The sequence below is a fragment of the Cnephaeus nilssonii genome, assembly GCF_951640355.1.
Source record: "Cnephaeus nilssonii genome assembly, chromosome: 7".
NCBI classification, from domain to species: Eukaryota; Metazoa; Chordata; class Mammalia; order Chiroptera; family Vespertilionidae; genus Cnephaeus; species Cnephaeus nilssonii.
In genome coordinates, this window is record NC_137078.1 from 82,143,720 (window position 1) to 82,165,954 (window position 22,235).

Genomic DNA, 22,235 nt, shown 5'->3' on the forward strand with positions numbered 1-22,235 from the left:
TTCCATTCACTGAGCACTTAGTATGTGCCAGGATCTGTGATCAGTGCTTTCCATGATCTAACTCATTTAATTCTCTCAATACCTCTGAATCTCAGTAACTCCCATTTCACAGCTGAGCCACCTAAGGATGAGAGAGGTGTCTTGTATCTCAGAGTCACACAGTTAAAGTAGGAGCCTAAGTCTGTGTGACTCCAGAACTGTGCCTGGAACCCTTTCCCAGCTGTCACTCAAATATTGGCAGCCACTGCCTCTTAAACAGGACAGGGTATGCTAGGCCAGGAGACCCCATTCCCAGTGGTTGTGATTCTCCAGCCCTCTGGCGTAACGGGACATTGGTGTCTTGGCAGTGGGGAAGGGGTGAGATTTGGCACCAGGCTGGGCTTGAACTGGGGGCACTGGCAGACTGTAGACCCTGATGAGGGTATCCAGGAGCACAGCTACAGAGCCCTAGACCTCCCTGATAAACCTGTGGTGGTGGGTGAGACCTGGCAGGTAGGCTCTTCAAGCCTGAAGTTCTCAGTGTTCTGTCCTTTGAAAGTGGGACTCCCGCTGGCCATTGAGGGGTGGGCAGGGGAGGGGCTGATGCTCTCTGTCACACTGGTAGACTGGATGCAGTTCAAGGTCTAGTGCAAGCTGGAAATGGGAGAGAAGGACAGGGGATGTGGTCAGGGATGCTGACCCAGGGTCGTCTGGGCCAACACATGGGTGTGCTCCCTGGAGGCTGCCTCCCAATACCTAATTCCAGAGTCGCCTGCAAACCTGATTGGTACCCCATCAGTGGGTGCTTTCTAAGCAAATCATATGCATAGACTTCTACAAACCACTGAGAAAGAGCTGCAAAATGCTCATATTCCAGAGCGATCCTGTTCACTGGGAGAGGAAGCATCTGACGCGCGAGCTTAGATAGGTTGGCGAATGAGAGTTTCTGTTTTCATTTCCCATCGTGCACATGGCCCCGAGCTCCCAAGGCCCCCACGCAGGCTTCTGGTCCGGCACCCCTCATCTTCCTGTAAATAACTTACACATCTGTGTCCCCCACAAGACCCAGGGTCCCTTAAAAGTGGCGAGGTCTGCGTCTGACCCCTGTTCCCACTCCCAGTGCCTGGCACAGACTGCTCCATAGAGTTATACAGTAAGTTAATGGATAATTAGGAAGAAACGGCTGCCAGAGAGCACCAGGGTTCCGCGTCGGTGGACTGGTGATGTCTGTGAGAGGGAGCCTGGCTCCGAGGACTCTGTGTTGAATAACTGAGCAAGGTGTGCCAGAGGCAGAGCAGATGTCAGACTTCTCACACAAAGAAAGACAGTTTCTCACACCCCCAGGAGGAAGGGGTGCGGGAGGAGCCCAGCTCTGGATGGAGTAAGTGGATGGGGCTGCCCAGCCAGTGCTGGGAGCACCTGGGAGGACAGAAGTGGGCGGAGCGGGGGCAGGGCAGCCCCACCCCCTGAGAACCAGAGGGCTGCTGTCCTGTGGGCCAGGATTCGGAAAGGGGCCAAAAGTCCAGGTAGAAGGCTCCGTGGATTCATTGGACATGTCCAGGTGTGGGACCCAGGAGTGAACAGGACAGTCGCTGCCCTGACGGAAGAGCGTGATTGTGAAGTATGTACAGGTTGGGATAAGTGTGCCCAGCAACAGAAGCAAGGCCAGGTGAGGAGAGCAGGGAGTTGAACTTTTTGGACAGTGTCAAGGAACTGACACTGGAGTGGACACCTGAGTGATGTGCGTGAGGTCAGATTTGGGGGCTCAGCTTGGCACATTGAGGAGCTGCCTGAAGGCCCGTGGGATGGGAGTGAGGGGCACGGAGAAGTTGGGGGTAGAGGGGACATGTGAGCATTTGTGCTGCTGTGCCCTGACCAAGCGTTCCTGGGACATAGGACTTTCAGTACTAAACTTGGGAATGTCCCAGGCAATTGGGGACTGAGTTGGCCACCTAGCGGTAGGTAGGATGTGTAGACCGAGAGGGGGCCGGGCCAGAACATGCAGAGCCACCTCTGAAGCCATGGTGGGGCTTTGTGTCTTAGTCTACGTTTGATGGGAATGGCAGACAATGCCTCTCATTTGTGATTTGACAGCTATCTCTGAGTGCCTCCTCTGTGCCTCTGCTGGACAGGGAGCCAGGGTGAGGCACACGCGATCCTGCTTTTGCGGAGTTCCGGGCTTTTGCATTCCCTGACATCAGCAGTTAAGCCAGGGGTGGCACAATGTCACACTCGCCTTCTCGTTGGCGTTTTCCATCCCCGCTCACGGTGAACAGAACAGTGTTGCTCAAGGTGAACAGAACCAGTGCCCATAGCCTTCAGAGCAGGCACTTTTCTTTTCCATCCAGATCCATAGGATGTTATTTCCAGGCATCATTTCACTGTGACAGAAAGAGGAGTGCATGTATCTGATCTTGGGGTGCAGCCCAGGTCACCCTGAAAATTGAACACTGGCTCACTTTGCACCTCTGGGTGGGAAGGTCACAGGGCAGCCTGGGAGGTGGAGATACGCAGGCAGTTTCCACGCAGCACGGCTGTGAGGGCAGGGAGATATCACACTAGCAATAGCAAACATCTACTAAACACTAACTGTTATCAGCTTCCTGTTGCTGCTGCTGCTGCATAACAAACTGTCAAACGTAGCAGCTTAAAGCACCTTTATTATCTGACAGTTCCCGTGGTTCAGCAGTTTGGGCAAGGCCCGAAGGGATTCTCTACTCTGGGCTTCACAAAGCTGTAATCAAGGCGTTAGCTGTGGCCGGGGTCTTATCACAGGCGTGGGGTCCTCTCACAAGCTCACGTGGCTGCTAGAAGAATTCATTTCTTTGTGCGGTAGAATCAAGGCTGTTTGCTTCTTCAAGGTCAGCAGAAGAATGATTCTCTGTTGTTTCAGGTCTCCGGCTGCCAAATCCTCAGAATTACCTGATTTGATCAGGCCCACCCAGAATAATTTCCTTTCTAATTGATTCAAAGTCAACTGATTTGGGCCCTAATTACACCTGCAAAATAAAATAAAACCTTTCACTTTTGCCCAATAACTTGATCTAATCAAGGGAGTGAGGTACCATCATATTCCTCCGTCCTACCCTCACCCAAGGGGGAGAGGATTATGGGGGTGAGACCAAGGAGGGGACTATTAGGGGCCATCTTCAAATTCTGCTTACCGAACCAACCATATAAGATATGCTTTACACGCACCAGCTCATTTAATTCCCAGAACAATCCTATGAGATAGATACTGCTATTGTCCCCCTTTTACAAATGAGTAAACTGAAGCAGAGAGAGGGTAAATATTAAGTCCAACACCCCCCCTCCCCCCCAGCTAGGAGGAGCCGGTGCTCAACAAAGCACAGCCTCTGAAGCCAGGATCCCTGTGGCAGTCAAGGAAGGAGGGGAGCCCACCAAAGTTTCCATTGCTGTTTCATTAAGCATCGCCATGGAAACCTTGTGTGAAGCATCACTTAAAGAGCTGTTCGATTATTTTTTTCAGGGTTGCACCTGCTGGCACATGGCAGCAGCACTAACCAGCACACGCACACACCATGGTCAAGTTCATGCGTCTAGTGGTGGCCATGAGGCAGGAGGTCTAGAGGGTCCATTGATAAATGAATGTGCTCATTGGCACAGGCAGGGCCTGGTTAGTGTCCCTGGTGTAGGAAACCCAGATCTGGGGACTGTTCAGGTCCTGTTGGTCGCAGGGCTGGCAGTTTTCGCTCACTGTGGGCTCCAAGGTACTGTCTCCCAGTTCCCCATCTCTCTCCTCCCACCAGGCCTACACTCCTGGCCCTTCAGCCACCCTCTCCCTCCCCCCCCTTTTGGGCCCGCTCTTGGTACCTTTGCCCAACAGGAAGAGGAATCAAGCCTGGACCACAAACCTGGGAAGGCCCAAGACCTGCTCCCATCATGATATAGAAAGTCGTGGATATTTATTGATCTAGTCCCAAATCTTAAAATGAGGGCTGGCCTTGCAGATCATTGAAGCAGGAGGTCCAGGGTAATAATTATGATGACAATGATGACTATAATGACCGTCATCTCCTGTGACTTCTTGCCAGGCCTAATGTACGCAAAGTGCTTTGTATACATTATGCCTAATTGCTCATTTGTCAGTTCATTCGAGACATGTTTACTGAGCAGTGACTCTGTGCCAGGCTCTGGGTATGCACTAGTGAAGCGGTTAGACATGGAGCTTACATTCTAGTGGGAGAGACAGACCATCAACAGAAAGGGGAAAACTATTTGGTGGTGGTAAGTGCCATGCAGAGAATTAAAATAGAATGGTGTAGTTAGGGCCGGGGGTGGAGGTGGGGGGTGCTTCTTCTATTGGTGTGGAGAGGGGAGGCCTTTCTGAGGAGGTGATAGTCAAGCAAAGAGTTAAGCTGACATCAGGGGGGAAAAGCTGCTCCAGGGAGAAGGTACAGCTAATGCAAAGGCCCTGAGGTAGGAACAGACTTTGTGAGTTTAAGGAACAGACAGAAGGGCCAGTGTGGCTGGAGTGTGGTGAGGAAGGAGTGGAGGGTGTGAGCAGAGGTCGTCCCAGTAGACTCTAGGTCCAGGTAAGAAGTGTAGGTTTTATGTGAAGGGGGATGAGAAGCCATTACAGCAGGGGAGATACTTGCTCTGGCTTGTGTTTGGAAAGTGCACTCTGTGTGGGGACAAGAGTGGAATCGGGGAGTCCAGTTCATAGACCTCTGCAGGGCCTGGGAGAAGGATGCTGGTGGCTTGGGCACCGCAGCTGGAGGGAAGCACATGGATTCAGGAGTGGTCGGCAAGGCTGGCTGATGATGTGCATGTGGGAGTGGGGAGAAGATTCTGGAATATTCCTAGGTTTTTGGTCTGAGCAACAAAGTAGCTAGAGATTCTATCCTCACAACAACTCTAAGGTGCCTTTGTCATGTACATGTACGTTTTAGAAGTTAAAAAGCAAGCCCTCCATTGACTGACATATGCTCCAGCACAGATGAACCTTGAGGACATTATGCTAAGTGATCATAAGTAGTCAAATCCATAGAGACAGAACAGAGTGGCAGTTGCCAGGGGCCCTGGGGAGCAGGGAGGAGAGTCAGTGTTTAATGGTTATGGAGTTTCAGTTTCGCAAGATGAAAAGGTTCTGGGGATGGAGAGTGGCGAGGGTGGCACAATGTGAGTGTACTTAATACCATGGAATTGTGCCCCTAAAAATAGTTAAATGGCAAAAATTGTCTTGTGTGTAATTTAACACAGTTTTTTAAAAAAGAATAAGAAAAATAGGCCCAGGATCACACAGTTGTTAAGAGGTCGAGCCAGGTTTTTACTGGGCCCAGCGAACCCCAGATGTGGTGACTTTAGCTGCCATATCACCCCTCCAGGAACACAGGCCCCAGGCTGAATGTGAGCTCACCTGCACCAAGGTGAAGATCAGCCCCACCTTACACTGTGTGGGCTTCAAGGGAGGACACAAACCAGGTGTGGCTGGCTTGGCACCTGCTTGGGAGATTTTTGAATGGAGAGGGAGACAATAGAAAGCAGACCGAACCCCAGCATTTCATTTTGTCTAGTAATAATGTTGATATATACAAAGCAGCTCTTTAGAAATTATGATGATGATGATGATGATGATGATAACAAAATGATGAAAATGTCAGCTCCTACACAAGGATATCTGTGTGCTAAGCCCTTTACACATAACATTTTACCAGTCCTTACCGTAGTAACACCACAATGTAGGTATCTTCATTATTCCCATTCTACAGATGAGAAGACTGAGGCTAAGTGACGTTAAAAGACTGGTCCAAGGTCACCCATCAGTAAATGGCCTGAAATTTCAAAGCCTGGCCTGCCTCTCCCCAGACATCTTTCTAGTAATGGCCCAGGTTAAATGAGGAGACTGATTAAGAAGGCATAACTGTGGGGATTCTCGGTGTTCTGTCTTTTGGGCTAATTTGACAGGACACAGTAATTATTTCCTGGAAAGAGCATCTTCTGCACAGGCCCCAGGATGCTCCACATTCAGCCTCCTGCGTGGAAGCTGCCACCGCCTTTGCTTGGGGACAAGTCACAACAAGGCTCACTCAGCACACTCCCGCCACACCCCACTCAGGCAGCACCTCACAGGGAAACAAGATAAAACAACATCAAGCTGAGCTCCTGATTCACATTCCATCTCCGCAGCTCCTTGATGATAAATCCTCTAGAACTGGAAATGAGGCTGGAGGGAGGGGACAGAGAGCTGGGCCCTGCGGCGGGCAGACGGTTCCCACTGGGGATCGTCCTCTCTCAGAGCAGCGACAGGCGGGGCCCATGGGGTGAGCAGGCACCTCTGCCTCCTCCTCCTTCTTTTTAAAAAGAATTATTTTTAGTCACAGTAAAACATACAACCAAGTTTACCATCTTAACCATTTTCAAATGTACATTTCCATAGCATTAAGTACATTCACATTTTTGTGTAACCATCACCACCATCCATTTCCAGAACTTTTCATCCACTCAAACTTAAACTCTGTACCCATTAAATACTATCCCTATTTGTCCTCTCCCCAGCCCCTAAAACCACAACTCTGCTTTCTGTCTCTCTGGGTACCTCTTATCGGTGGAATTGCACAATATTTATGTTTGTCTCTGACTCATCTCATTTAGCATAAGGTCTTCAAGGTTCATCTGTGTTATAGCATGTGTCAGAATTGCCTTCCTTTTATTTTATTTTATTTTATTTTTAAATCTTGGTTGAAAATATTACATATGTCCCCCTGTTTCCTCCATTGACCCCTTCTATCTCACCCCTGCATCCTGCTCCAGGCCTTCACCACCCTATTGTCTGTGTCCATGGGTTATGCATATACATATATATATATATATATATATATATACACACACACACACACACACACACACACACACACACACACAAGTTCTTTGGTTGATCTCTTCCCACCCACCCACCCCCTCCTTCCCTCTGAGATTTAACAGTCTGTCCCATGATTCTGTGTTTCTGGATCTATTTTGTTCATCAGTTTATTTTGTAGAGTTGCCTTCCTTTTAAAAGGCTGAATAGTATTCCGTTGTGTGGATATGCCACATTTTGTTTAGCCATTCATTCGTCGATGGCACTTGGGTTATTTCCACCTGTTGGCCACTATGGGTTGTCGTGCTATGAACATGCCCTTTTCTTGACCATGACTGTGTATAATCCTGGTATTCAGGTGGCTGGGTTATGTGGCATCCCCCAGGACTGCCACCCTTCACAGCGCCCCAACATGCCCCACCCCTCGCTTCACCAGGTCTCCTGCAGGTCCCACAGGTGTCCATAGCATCCCTGGGTCAGTCAGCTGTGAAAGTGGTCAAGTATAGTGGTTTAGTCCACACTGTGTTGCTTACCAGCTTGGTGATTTCGGGCAAGTTATTTCATATTTATGGTCTCAGTTTCTTCTCCTATAGATGGGAATCCTACTAGTACCAGGTAAGGGGTGTGGTTGCAGGAGATAATACAAGCCTTCCTTCTGTGTCAGGCATCATGCTATGTGCTTGGCATGGAGTATTTAACTTGGTCCTCACAACTACCCTAAGTAGTTATTCCCTTAGTTGGTACAGAGGTAGCATAACTATTAAGTTCTCTACTTTCTAGATGAGGAAACTGAGTCTCAGGGAGGCCCCTCACCCATCAGCTGAGTGCTGGGCTTGCCCTGGTATCGAACACCTTATTCTGTCTCCCGTGCATGGAGGGCACCTCACATGGGGCTGGTCCCAGGAAATGCCCAGTGAATGGGGATCAGTTTGATCCCCAGGGAGCACAGCTGGCTTTAACCAGCAAGGTCCTTGTTTGGCTTAGTTTGAACCTGGGGCTGGGCTGACAGGTTGGCCATGCTTGCAAACAAGGAGTCCATGTCTGATTTGCAGGAGCTGTGAATCTGTTATCCCGGGAAGAGGGTCCGTGTGTTTTATCATTTCCCAAAGGCCCCTGACCCAAAATAGTACAGACCGACTTGGATTGTAAATCCATGGATCTCAGGAAGAGCCACGGGCTCTGGCTTATGAGCAGCAGGGACTGTGTTATGCTGAGAGCCCGGAGAAGGGTAAGCTGCTGCACCAGGCAGGCTGCAGTCGCAGGAAACGACGCGGCAATACAGGTCGTGGCTGCGGGGTAGGACCAGCCAGGACACAGGGTCATGTGGCTGCAGGATGATAGGGTCAGAGTGGGCTAGGTCATGTGACGAAACTCTGGTCTCCACACCTGGACAGCTGCAGGCCAGGCCTGGAGGGAGGTGCAGCTCCCTTGATTCATTTGGGGAAGGGTGGGGACTGGTAAGTCCTGACTCTCAGGCCTCGGTTCCCTGGGGTTGTGAGCAGCCCAGCTTTGCTGTGAACATTAAGTTTTGCCCAACTGTGTCAACCACTGGCTTCCCCATTCTGTTTTCCTCGATCCCCATCCTCAACAGGCTCTCCCACATAAATACTCTTACGATACACAAATATATCTATTATTATATATTCTATGGATATAATATATACTTATATATACACATTATATATTATACCCATACAGCATATATTTATATATGTATACTTATTTATATGTATGTGTGTATATATACACACACAAACATACACACAAACATATATACATACATACAAGCACCAATACAATAGAATGACTATAGATATTCATGTCCCTGTTTACACACATACATACATTGTGCGGGAGGAACACAAGGAGTTCACTGTTGCTGGAACATGGAGTGTTGTGAGGGCTGAGGTTGGAGACATGGGCGGGGCCGGCTAGTGGAGGACCCTGAGTGACATTCGAGGGAGTTTGAATTGTACCTGTAAGTGGTGGGGAGCCACCAAAGGGCTTTCAGAGGGAAGCAGTTGGTCCTGTTAACTGTTTAGAGAGTAGTTGGACTGTGGCAAGTGTAAGGCTGAACAGGGAGGAAGCGACTGTCTCCAGTTCCCAAGAAGAAGGTGTGAGGGCAGGGGACCCAGGGGCATTAGTGCAGATGGAGGGAGTTGGATGGGGGAGGTTGAACGGAAGCTGATGTGAGACGGGATGTGAGAGCGGATGAGGTTTCAGCGTGGGTAGCTGGACAGACCACAGGCCATTGCAGATGAAAGGAACCCAGGAGGAGAGGCGGGTTCGGGCAATAGCAGGAGCTCACTGGGCCACGGCAGTGGAAGCATCCCTGAGACTTCCCTGTGGAGAATCCTGATGGCAATAAGACTCGGAGGAAGGTCTGGGCTGGCACTTTGGCTGCGCACAGATTTAAGAATCAGCAGCACAGGGGACAGAGCCTAGTAAACAAGAACACACGTGGGGGCTGCGTGCTCTGGGGCATGTGCCAGCATGGCTACCTGGAATGCCCTCCCTTCTCTGCCAAGACTATATTGAATGCTTCTTCCAGGAAACTTCTTCGAATTATCTCTTCCCATCATCTCTGAGGCTAAATGCCACTGGCTGGTGGGCCAGGGAGTGTGGGGCAGCTGAGGAGAAGGGTGGGGAGCTGACGGGGTTCTGGGCCTCTGTATCATCTGTATTTCCATAGTTACTCTGGGGACGGTAGGACCATTCATGAATTATTCTTATTAGAGCTGAGGGAGGCCTTTCAGACTGGAAGTGGCTGGCTCCTGCCAGGCTCCGTGGACGTGATATGAGGCTTCCGGACCCTGGACTGGGAGCCAAGTGATGCCACCTGCCAGGCAGATCCTAGGATGGCTTCCCTTCTCCCAGCTCCTGGGGCCCACCTGCTCCCTCCAGCTCCTGTTCCCAGCTCCTCTTTATTTCTGTCTGGCCTCTCTCACACCACCCTGGCATCTTCTTCCAGGGATCTCCAGGGGCTTCTGTGTAATCACATCCCACATTTATTGAACATTTACTATGTGCCAAACACTGAGATATGCACTTGCCCTAATGATCTTTCTTAATCCTCTCAATTGCTCTGAGCTGGGTGGTTATTACCCTCATTTTATTGGCAGGTAAACATGTGCAGGGAGGGAAGCAACTCGATAGTGTAGTAACAGAGCTGGGATTTGAACCTGGGCCATCTGTCTCCTGAGTCTACTCCCCTAACGGCTGTGCTCTGCTACAGTTACATCGTCACTGCTAGCCCACAGTGAGGAGAGGCATGGGCAGAACTCAAACCTTGGTCTGTGGGGCGCCAGAGCCACTCTCCAAACCACGATGCTCTGTGCCACCTAGACCCCGATAGCCCTCGCTGCCACCTCATCGATCACTGAACCCACAGCTGCTAGAAGCTTCTTCAGGATCAGATCTGCACCCCAGCCCCTACCCTGCATTCCATGCTGTGTCTGGGATGACACGAGCTTACACACAGGTGCCAGGCAGGCTGTGTGTGTGGGGACAGTGACGCTGGCTTCCAATGGGTGCTCTGGTTGGAGGAGGAGGTATCTGTGAGGGAGGGACATTAACCCATAAGAAGATAGTTATTTTGATAGACAAATGTGTCATTTATTTGTCTATGTGAGCAAGTGTCTGTTGTCACATGGATGAACACAAGAGCTATGGACTGGTGCATTCTGGATTTGTCTGTTTTTATATACGCATGTGTATGTATGGGATGTATGAGAGAGAGGGGGCAGGCACATGCGTGTGTCAGCGAGAGTATGTGAATGTGTGGATTTGTGCATTATTGTGTGCACATACTGGATGTGGAGCTACATTGCTGTGCCTGTGATGTGTGTGAGATTGTGGGGTCCCAAAGGAAGGAGCATCTCCAGGGCAGAGCCAGCTCTGTCTCCTGATTCTTGACCCTGCAGGACCTGAACTGATGGTTTCCACCTGCACAGGAGCTTCCACATAGCTTTGGACTTGGGGCTCCAGAATGAGTAAAACTGAATGACTAGCAAGAGGCAGGATTTGCCTTCCCCACCGTTCCTGCTCCTCAAACTGAGGCACCGTCTTGGGCCCAGTTCAGGGGACCTGTGGGAAATGGAGCCTCAGAGCCGACATCCCAGCCAGCAAGATAGCCTGTGCCTCGCCAGCCCATCCTTCACCTCCCCACTGAAACGCAGTAGCTAAGAAAGAAGGTGCAGAGTCAGGCTGACCGGGCGTACATCCCAGTTCCCGCAGTTCCTAGTCATGTGAGCAGCTTCATCTCTCTGGACCTCAGTGACCTTACCTGTAAAATGGGGATGATAGCCATTTCACAGTGTTATGAGGACTGAATGAGACAGAATTCAGTGTAAAGTCAGTGCATACAAGTGGTCAGCGAGCGGTGGAGCTGATGGTGAAGAAGGCGAGGAGCAGGAGGATTCACAGAGATCTGTTCAGATGCTCTTTATAATCAGTGTCTTTGTAGTCACTGTATCCACCATCCTTTGTACAAGGAATAAAGGGATGATGTTGGCCAGAAGCCCGGCTTCTCACTTCTTCTCCAGGCCCCTCTCTCTAATTCTTTGAGAGAGAGGGAGCCTGCAGAATATTGTGCCTCTTCTAGTGGGATGTGGGTTAACCTCTCTCCTGCTTTAAGAAGAGATGGTGGTGAGGAATCTGGGGCTTCCAGACCCTGGACTGGGAGCCAAGTGGAGGAAATGGGGGCCCTTGTCCACTGGGCTGGAGTTAGCAGGTAAGGTGTCCCCACGGGCATCCCAAACGGGGCCGGTGTTGAGGCAGCACTTCCCTTCTAGCCAACGGGATATAGGGGCTGAGTCCCAGCCTTGTGGGGAATACACGCCTGGGCTCCCACCCTGGGAGTAAGAGGACAGCAGGGCAGTAGTGGAACCTGGTGGGACACCCCAGCAAGCCAGGATGACCTCCCTGTGGGCACCACCCTCAGGGTTACCATCCCTGGCTCAGGTCAGGACCCCCTGCCAAGCCAGGTCAGCTCCTTTGCTAGGACTCGCTCCTCTGTGCAGCTGGGCAGGGCTGAGGGCCAACCGTGGCTGGCCCTGGCCACAGCCTCGAAGTCCCAGCCACCAGGCCAGGCGTCCTTCTGCCCAGCCAAACAGGAAAGGGACCCTGCTTAAGTTGTCAGGTGAAAATAGAGAACCCGTGTCCTTGTCCTTCTGTGACATGCTGCGTTCACCTGACAGTGCTGAGGTTATTTCTTTAGTAAGAATTGATCCCACTCCCCAACGCTACTGACCACGGGCCATCCCAGGCCATCCCAGGCCCTAGGAAAACACAGGTTTGGATGTGCCAAAGGGGGGTTGTGTCTGTAAAAACAATGCATGTTAACCTGGAATGTTCTATGTAAATGTCAACTGTAATTGCTATTGCTGTTTGATGATGATGATTCATTAATAAGGAAAACAAAGCAACTCAGGTTTGTCTTATCCTAAAATCTAGCAATTCCCAAAGTGTGTTCCACAGAACAATTTAGAAGTTAATAGTTATGTCTAAGTGGGAGGGGGAGGAGGGAGCGGAGGGAGAGGGGAGATTCTGTAGTTCAAGTTTTGGAGCTGCTGTTTTGAGCAGGGTTCAAACAGGTTTCTGTCCTGCAGTCTCTCAGATAAACTCACTCCTGAATACTGGTTTCTTGACGAGGAGGGGTTCTGCAGTGTTCAAAATTACTGGACCCGCCGAATGTTCCCCTCACGGAATTTATTTCTCAGCCAGGGCGCTATGGACATACTTTGGAAACCATTTCTAGGCTCCATTCTGTAATTACCCTGATTTAGCCCCCAATTGCATATTTAGCTATTGGAAGCTTCGCACTGACAGTATCTTGCAATGTTTCCCCACAGGGCACCGTGGATTCTGCTCGCATTGCTCTGTCTAGACAAGCGGGAGAATCCCTGTGCTGGGATGTGGTGGGGAAGGGGGCTGAGCGGGGAGCAGCGGGGCTCAAGGCTATAGAGGTCCAATGACACTGTCTTGCACCAGGCCAATCAGAGGGGCTGAGGCATGGCACCGCCTCCTAAAACAGGAGAGGGCAATGTTGGTACAGAAAAATGCACTGAGCTTCCCTTGGCGAGTGCCTGGGGGCAGCAGCACAGCCCAGGGCTCCTTGGAGTCCTGCTGTACCCCCACAGCTCCATAGGCGCACCCCAGTGGGGGGCTCTGAAGCTGCCCTCTCTGATGCCTCTCCACCTCAAGGTTGTGCTCCCGAAAGGCAGGGCTAGCTCTCCCCTCTCCCCAGGGAAGTCCCCAGTGTTTTAAGAAGCCGAAGCCACCGATGAAGAGGAGACTCCCTTATGGGGTAGTGTTGCCCAAATTGGCAAATTAAAATGCAAGACGCCCACTGAATTTCAAATTACAAACAATTTTTAGTATAAGCATACCCCAAATATTGCATGGGATATACTTATGCTAAAAAAGTATTTGTGTTTCTCTGAAATGCAAAGTTAACTGGGCGACTGGGTCCTAGGATGCTACCTTTTGGGTGTTGCTTCTGAAGTATCACCGGTGAAATCGATCTGTCTCTCTTACATTGATGTTTCTCTCTCCCTCTCCCTTCTACTCTCTCTAAAAGTCAATGCGGGGGGAAATATCCTCCGGTGAGGATTTATAAAGAATCACAGGTGAAGGAGAGGAGGCCATGGGGTGCTGTGATTATGAAGGGTCAAGGGGAATTCGGCACTGACAGCTCCCAGCTAGTTAGGGTGGGGGGAAGGGGCCCACAAGGGATCTACCTGGGTGTGGGTTGGGCATGCTGTAGTCTGGCAGGGAGAGGGACTGTGCAGGGGGGGGAAGCAGTTAGACAAACACAGACCTTGAAGTCTGGGAGGTCAAGGTTACCACTTGATGAGGCCACAGGCAGTGTGGTCAAATGGCTTGATATTCAACCCAAGCCCTGATCCCAAGGTGCCCCTGGGTCAGAATGAGCCTTGCTGTTCCTTATCTCTCTCCCCCCACCCCCATTCCATATAAAGGGGACAGTCATATTGCCTCTGTCAGGGTATGATGAAATAGAAGAGTCCAGATAAAGTGCTGAGTGGAGTGCCTGTCTCATATTAAACACCCCAGAAGTGACTGTTATCATTACTACTACTAGCTGTGTAGCTCTTCAGCTCTCTTAATTAATTTCTTTTTTGGTAAAATGGGGTTCATAAATACTAACCCAAAGAGTGGCTATGAAGACTAAAATAAATCCTGTTTCAATGGCAAAGAGTCGAGACTAAACACATATAAGCCCTTGCCCACAGCCAGCACAGAGTCACCTGTCCCAGGCCAAATGGCAAGGGAAAACAAATCTCAGTCCTCAGGTGCCAACTGCCTGTCTTCTCCCTGCCCCCTTCCTCCCAGTTTTCTCTGTCCGGGACCCTCACCTGTGCAGCCCACTCTCCCCTGAGCCCCTCCCCATCCTTGACCTCCAGCAAAAACAATCTCTCTCTATTATGGAGAGGTGGGGGGGGGGGGGGGAGGTTCCTGAGATCTAAATTGTACACTGAGATAAATACATGCAGTTAGACTAACTCAGAGTTGCCCGACTATGGCCTATGGGCCTCCTGTCTGTTTTATAGGTCAAGGTTTATTGGGACTTGTGTTGTCTACAGCTGCTTTTGCACTGTGGTTGAGCCACTGGGAAAGTTGGGTCGCTGGAACAGAGACCATATGGCCTATGAGACCAAAAGTATTCACTGCCTGGTCTTTTACAGAAAAAGTTTGCCGACCCTGCACTAGTTAATTGCATATATGTAAATTTCATTTAACACATTCCAACAGGGCAGTCTCCTCCTGCCAGGCATTAAATCAAACACTAGATCTATGAAGAACAAGATGGCATGCCTGCCCCTCGGGGAGTGTAGAGATGAAAATAGACACCTAACCAAACAATTACAAGCAGGTTCAGCTCCTATTTGAAAGGCAGGATGTTGTAAAGTAATGGATGAGTGAACTGCAGTGTTGTATGACAAAAGGAGGAATTGAAGTGCAAGGAAAAGTCCCAACTTAACTCCCTAAGTTGGGTCCCCAAAATCCAACGTAAGACATGGGGTTATGAGATTACAAAAATTTAAAAAAAAATGACCAGAGTGAGCCCTCGTGTAGTTAATGGGCTGGGAGTTCCAGGATTCTGGGAGTGAGTTGTCAATCACGTTATTCCCAAATTTACATGTTATCAGAATGTGTTATTGTGGGAATTGACAATTTATGCAGGACACCAGGATCTCAAGGAAGGGTTCACCAAGATAGGGACATTTAAATGTGGCCTTGAAGGATGAGTAGGAGTTTGCCAGATGGAGAACTTGAGCGGAAAGCAAGGTGTGCTTGGAGAGCCTGTGGTTTGGAATAGCAGTGGTGGCGGGGCAATGATGGAGAAGCAGGAGATGAAACAGAACATGTCAGCAGTAGCCAGAGCACAGCAGGACGGGGCTCTGGGAGCCGAACCTTTGGTTTATCCTGACAGCACTGGGAAAGTTCCCAAGATTTTCTTTTTCTTTCCTTTTATTGTTATGAATCTTTTAAATCACTACTTATTCTTATCCGAATCATGCAGAAGATCAGAGGGCCTGCTTTTGCACGTGCCTTGGTGATAGGGAACACCCCAGGGCTGGGTTCTAGAACACTTCCTCTGGCATCAGTGGGCAATGCATTGGAGGGGCAAGGCCAGCCGCAGGGAATTCAGAGTTGGGTGCAGAAGTCCGGGGGAAAGATGACCAGGTTCTTCAAATGAGAAGGGAGGATAGGCAACTATGATTTATGGAGGACAGGGAAGTTCAAGGGAGAGGTTAGCCTTGCCCCCAGCAGCCAAAGCCGTGCAACAAGAAGGCCCTGGAGAGTGAATAGGACACAGCTCAGAGAGAGAATGGCTCATAGTGGTCAGCTTATGCCCAGTGATGACCAGGGAGAGGCCTGGCAGGACAGGACCCTACAAACGCGTGAGTGGCATATCCCTGGTGCCTCTGCCTTTGCTTGATGGACAGGTGGCAGGAAATGTACAGGACCAGACTAGGTGTTAACTTGCCTGGTTGTCACCCTAAATGATCCCTCCAAGGAGAATGAGTGTGAATCCTTCATGGGGGTGTTTTAAGATACACCAGTCACCATGGACTCTGTGTGCAATGGTCATTGCAAGAATGGCCTAGTGCAAGTGGAAAGTACATGGACTTGGCATCTAGGCACTACTGTGGAAACTCAGCTGAAACCCCAAAGAGCTGTGCAGCCTTGGGTATATGCCTCAACCTCTCTGGCAATCAATCATGATTATCTCAACAAGGGCTAATAATGGTGCCTCTCTTAATGGGTTGTTGGGAGGATTAAATAAGACCATTAAGTCATTCAATAAAATTTGTTTAAAATGTATCTTTACTGTTGAAAGTATTACAGATGTCCCCTTTGTTTTTCCCCCCACTAACCCCTGCCACCCACACCCGCCCCTCCCAGGTCTTCACCACTCTATTGTCTGTGTCCATGGGCTATGCATATATGCGTTGCATATAAGTTCCCGGGTTAATAATTTTTTATTGAGGTATTATTATACACCAGGCACTGTTCTAGGAATTAGGACACTGAAATGAGTAAAATAGACAAAAAATATATCTGCTCTCATGGAGCTTCCATTGTAGCAGGGTGAGAAAAACAGTCAACAGTGAATGTACCAAAAACATAATATATCAGATGGGCGGAGTGGAGACAGCAAGTATAGACAATTCCTTGGGGATGGGTACATGTACAAAGCATGTGACAATGAGGATGTGTGATAAATCATGTTCACTAGGCCAAACAGCCAACAGTAAGGATTGATGAAGATTAGCTAAGGTAGTGTGTGATGCACAAGTGCCTGTCACAGCGTAGGCACTCAAAAGAGGGTGTTTTTTGTTCCTTTCTCCCATGACCAATACCCCTCAGTCACACACACACGCACACACACAAACACACCACGCACATATGTATAGCATCATCTCCTCTTTCCATGTTCAGGGTGGTGGCAGATTAAATCCTTCTACCCAAATCCTTCTTCCCAGCCATCCCACAACTCTGTATCAACTGTATGGTCCTGGAGAGGAAACAAGTTACTTGATGGAGATAAGAAATCAAAACATATGGAGGGTGCTTGTCCAGAGAGCATAAACGACTCTTCATGATAATATAGGAACTAGAGTCTCAAATTAAAAATGAAAGAAGGCAGGATGTAGCTTTTGCCGCTCTCCAACCACAGAGGAGCTTCATTGTCATGCAATCACTGAGAATATTATGTTGATTGGCAAGAGCCTGGCTTTGTAGAAGGGACAAAATTCCCCACTGCTAATCTACAATGGAATTGTTCAGCGCCAGGCACAGCTTTAATAACATTGTTCTGGGCCACGTTGGATGTAAATATCCCACTCTTCATTTTGTAAGCAATCAAAGGGAAGTTTTATAGACGGGAGAGCATGAACGATTATAATATCTGTGCCAAGGAACACAGGGGCAAAATCGAAAAATCAAAGAACACTGAGCCTTAGAAAGGCTCCGCTTTGTGGCTTATCTCCCATCTCCTCTGTCTGTCCGGCAAGTTGAGCAACAGATATATTACAAAAGGCCGCACTTTGAATGTTGCCCTTGACGTTATTAAAAAGCACAGGATTGGCAAATCAGACTGGAGGGGAAAAAAACAGACTATTAAGTCTGGATACTGAGATAATCACCCTTGGTCTTGCCACAGTGCCTAGAATGATAAAGGAAGGAAAGGAACTCTTGCTTATTAAGCACCCACTATGTGCTGGATGCTTTGTCTCTGTCGGAAGTAGTATTACATCCCAACTAGGAATGCTGAACAATGGAGCCAGAAAGACCTAGAGTCACAACCTAGCTCTTCTGTTTTCTAGCTGTGTGGCTTTGGGCAAGTTACTTAAACTCTCTGTGCCTCTGTTTTTCCATCTGTAGAATGAGGATAACAGTGTCCCACAGGATGAGTTTGATCTTTATGTAATCTGCACAATAGCCCTGTTATAGGTTGAACTGTGTCCCCACCAAAATATGTTGAAGTCCTAAGCCCCAGGACCTATGAATGTGACCTCATTTGGAAATTGGGTCTTTCCAGATGAGGAAGTTAAGATGATCCAACATAACTGGTGCCCTTATAAAAAAGTGAAATTTGGACACAGAGACATAGAGGGAGAATGCTATGTGATGATGAAGGATTGGATGGTGCATTCCCATCTAAGAAAAACACCAGAAGCTAAGAAGATACAAGGAAGGGTTGGTTTCCCTACAAGTTTCAGAGAGATCATGGCCCTGCCGACACCTTGACTGTTGGACTTCTAGCCTTCCTAACTGTGAGACAATAAGTACCTATTGTTTTATGCCAGCCAATTTGTGGTACTTTGTTACAGCAACCCTAGCAAACTGATACACTCCTGCCATGGGAATAAAAAGTATCCTCGCCCGGTCAGCGTGGCTCAGTGGTTGAGCATCGACCCATGAACCAGTAGATCACGGTTCGATTCTCAGTCAGGGCATGTGCCCAGGTTGTGGGCTTGATTCCTGGTAGGGGCATGCAGGAGGCAGCTGATCGGTGATTCTCTCTCATCATTGATGTTTCTATCTCTCTCTCTCCATCTCCCTTCCTCTCTGAAATCAATAAAAATATATTTTTTAAGTATCCTCATTTTTAGATGAAGAACTGAAGCTCAGAGAGGTAAAGTTTATGTCTCCAGATCACTCACTTATAGTGGTCGAGCTGAGATTTGAATCTGAGCCACTCGGAGCCCGTCTGCCCTCTCTGATCACTATGTGGCCTCTCTGGAGCAGAGCTCAAGAAGAAAAGGGCAGTGAAGTTAGAACGAGCCCATCATCACAACCAAGTCCTGGTGGAGGCACCTGGCTGGAGTGGTCTGATTATGAACAGTTCATTAAGTAAAGAGCAGTGAGTGTTTGAGAGTGACTTTTTAAAAAGAATCGACTTTTATTTATAGTGACGTTCCAGTCATTAATTTTGAAGGAAGAAAGCCCAAAGCAGAAGCAGGCTCATTAAAAATTTGACATTAGTAATTTAATTAAATTGGGTCTTTGTGTCCCGTTGCTGAAAATGAACAGTTAGTTCTACACCAGTTCTCAGCCCATTCCCCCTGGTTGGCTCCCTCCCCTCACCTTAGCTTGCTTTCTTCTCCAAATATTTACCTGACCAGCCCCTCCCACCCCAACACACACACACACACACACACACACACACACACACACACACACCACAGTCACTGCCTCTGCTGCAAGCCAGTAGCATGGGATTATGGGAAATGCCATATAAGCCAGCAGGAGGATCATGGGAAACACCATGGAAGCCAATAGGAGGATCATGAATAATGCCAAGCAAGCCAGTAGCATGGGATCATGGGAAACATTAAGGAATCCAGCAGCCAATTATGGGAAATGCCAAGGAAACCAGCAGTGTGGGATTATGGGAAATGTTAAGCTAAGCTAATGAACAGGCTGATGGAGGTAAATTCTTTTGTCTGGGTCATCTCACTTGTCAGAAGTAGAGAATGGGCAAGGAAGAGCTCTTCCTTCCTTAAGATAACTCACAAAAACATAGGCCTCTTGAGGGCGGGGACCCACATTGTCTAATTCACTACTCCAAGCACAGTAGGCCCATAGTAAATTTTGGTTGCATGAAGGCATTAATATAAGAATGAATAACTCCCCCAAACAACTAGTTAATGAATACGCAACTATGTCCTTACAAGTGCCAGGCACTGTGGTAGACTCCCAGGATACCCCAGGGACCAGACCAGGCACCTGCCCTCGTGGCATTATAGCCCAGGGGAATGATAACATCTGCCATTTTTTGAGCATCTGTCACGTGCTGGGCATGGTGGCAGGCATGCATCCTTTATTATCAGTAACCTTCTCAGCCACTAGATAATTACTATCCTCCTTTCTCAGTTGAGGAACTAGAGCTCAGAGAAGTCACATGGCTCAAGACGGTGACAGCATCTGGTTTCAGACACAGACCAAGCTGGTTTCAGTCTGACCTGTCCCTCTGCACCTGAGCTGTCCTCCTGGAAGGAGAGGAGGAGGAGGCAAAGCTCTCTGCAGGTTCTGAGTCCATCAGGGCTGGCAGAGGGGCTCCCGCCAGGTGCTCCTGGCAACATGGGCAGGAGGAGGGTACTGCAAGGGCCCAGAGGCCCTCTAGGATCCAGGCTGGCCACCCCCACATCATCTCCACCTCATCATTGCCCCCATCCTGCCTCTCACCCCACGCTCCCAAGCTTCTACGCTACCTCTAGCCTCAAGGCCTTTGCACATGACATTTCCTCCCCTTGGCACACTCTTTGGCATAAGCTAGTAATTCTTACTAATCTCAGGGTTCAACATGGGTGGCACCTCTTCCAGAAGCTGTTTCTGACCTACCTACACTGGGCTTGGTCCCCTACCTGGCCCCTATCCCATCATAACACAACATACCATTATCCACCCACATCTTCCACTGACCTGGGAGCGTAGATTCACTTACGTTGCATTTACTGTATACCAGACTCTGTCCCATGCCTTAATTCTCACAACAACCCCATGAGGGAGGAAGGTACTATTGCGATCACCGTGTTACAAATGAGGAAACTGAGGCACAGAGAAATTGAGAGACTTGCTCAAGTTCCCATAGGCAATAAGCCGTCAGGCAGGGATGCAAGCCTACGCACTGCGGCTCTCGAGTCTGTACTCAACACCACCCTGTTCTTCAGCCTCAGCAAATCCTCGCCAGGGGAATTACTGGAGAGGTATTTATATGGGAGTCTGGGTGTGGCTGTGACCCCTCGTCCCAGCCCTTTGGGGCCATCCTGGAATGGTGGGAGCGTGACCTTCTGTGCACAGGCAGCTCCACTTCTGGGGAGAAAGGCAGCAAGCGGGGGGGGGGGGGGGGGTTGGGTCAAGGTGAATGGCGACTCAGACACAGAGGAGCTGCACGCTCCCTCCCTCCTGATTGGGGGGTCACGATGCTCACGATGCTCTCGCACCCTCACCAAGACTGCTTCCTGGCTAATAAGAGCACTTCCCAGCTGGTGGTGCCTTTGTCTGAGGTCACACAGTGTACAGCGTGTTCTCCAGCTCCATTTTCTCAGTCGGATCAGTCGAGTCAGATCACAACTCAAGGCTCTTGTCTCCCCACCTCACTGCCAATGCCAGCACTAATGACTCCTTCAGCTCCCCCAGTCTCCTGGGCCAGCGTACCCCCCTGGCTGTGCGGACAGACACACATGAAAGAAAGCACATTGGGTTTAATGAGCAGCTACTCCATGCCGGGCTCCGTGTCCCTTCCATGGTGTTTCTGAGAAGGAGTGTGGAGCCTGAAATCAGGGCAACCAAATCCAGGACATTAAAGTGCTTCCTAGGGCATCTAGAGTGATGGGATGGATGTAATCCACACCCAGGGCTGTGCAGGACAAAATCCAGGAAGCGCGGACAGTCTGTTCTAAGTCACAGGTGTGGCTCCTTAGCGTGACCTCTGAGAGTATTCTGGGACCATGGCGGCCTTGGGAGGGCCACCCCCTCCCCACAGGGGAAAGGAGACGGCGGGTTGTGCCCAGGGAGGTGCTGCTCTGAAGCAGGGTGTCAGGCTCGAGCCCCGCTCACGGCCGTGTGTCTCCCTCTCTCACAGTGCTCCCGAGTCACACGTGTGGAAACCCTGGGAGGCTGCCCAACGGCATCCAGCAGGGCTCCACCTTCAACCTGGGCGACAAGGTCCGCTACAGCTGCAACCCCGGCTTCTTCCTGGAGGGCCACGCCGTCCTCACCTGCCACGCGGGCTCCGAGAGCAGTGCCACGTGGGACTTCCCCCTGCCCTCCTGCAGAGGTAGGTTCCAGGCTGGGTCCTGAGGGAGAGCATGCTGGAGCTTTCAGTGGGACCCCGTCTCCAGTGGGGAAGCTCTACCATCCACTCCAGCAAGGGCTGGGGTCCTCACTCTGGGAGCCCATGCCTGGGGGACCCCAGGTATTCTAGGGTCTTCTCCCCCTCACCTGACCTCCTAGCCCTCAGGTGTGCACTCTCTCACTCTCTTTCCCCTATATCAACAGTCTGCCCTTATCCCCTACCCTCCTGTCTCAGAAGAAATGTGGTTTCTCTCCCCGTCTCAGACCGCCTCCTCATGTGCGTGGATCTCTCTCCCAGCTGCTTTCCTTCTGACCTCACCCTGGCAATTAGTTTTTCTCTTTCCTATAAATCCAACCCCTCCTCCTATTTAATGGTGTCCTCCTCTCCATCTACAAATATGCTCAAAATGTCTTTACTCCAACAGTCATCCCCCCAAAAAATCCCACCTCCCTTCAATGCTACATCCTCCTCAGCCCCCAGCTAAGGTGACAAGATTGCCCTGGTTTCCCCAGGACTTTGTCAATTTTAGCTCTTATTTGTATCTTATCTGATGATAAAAATAACATGTGATCACTCTAGCTGGTTGCTCAGTGGTTAGAGAGT

At 49.7% G+C, this 22,235-nt stretch overlaps 1 protein-coding gene across 1 annotated transcript in view; it reads left to right on the plus strand.

The window, feature by feature from the left end:
* CSMD2 (CUB and Sushi multiple domains 2) overlaps positions 1–22,235 on the plus strand; it is a gene marked incomplete at its 5' end in the record, with an annotated part of 537,662 nt that overhangs the window by 166,257 nt on the left and 349,170 nt on the right. The window contains 1 exon segment of the mRNA XM_079778373.1: positions 21,420–21,614. Within this exon segment, the coding sequence (XP_079634499.1) occupies positions 21,420–21,614 (195 nt within the window).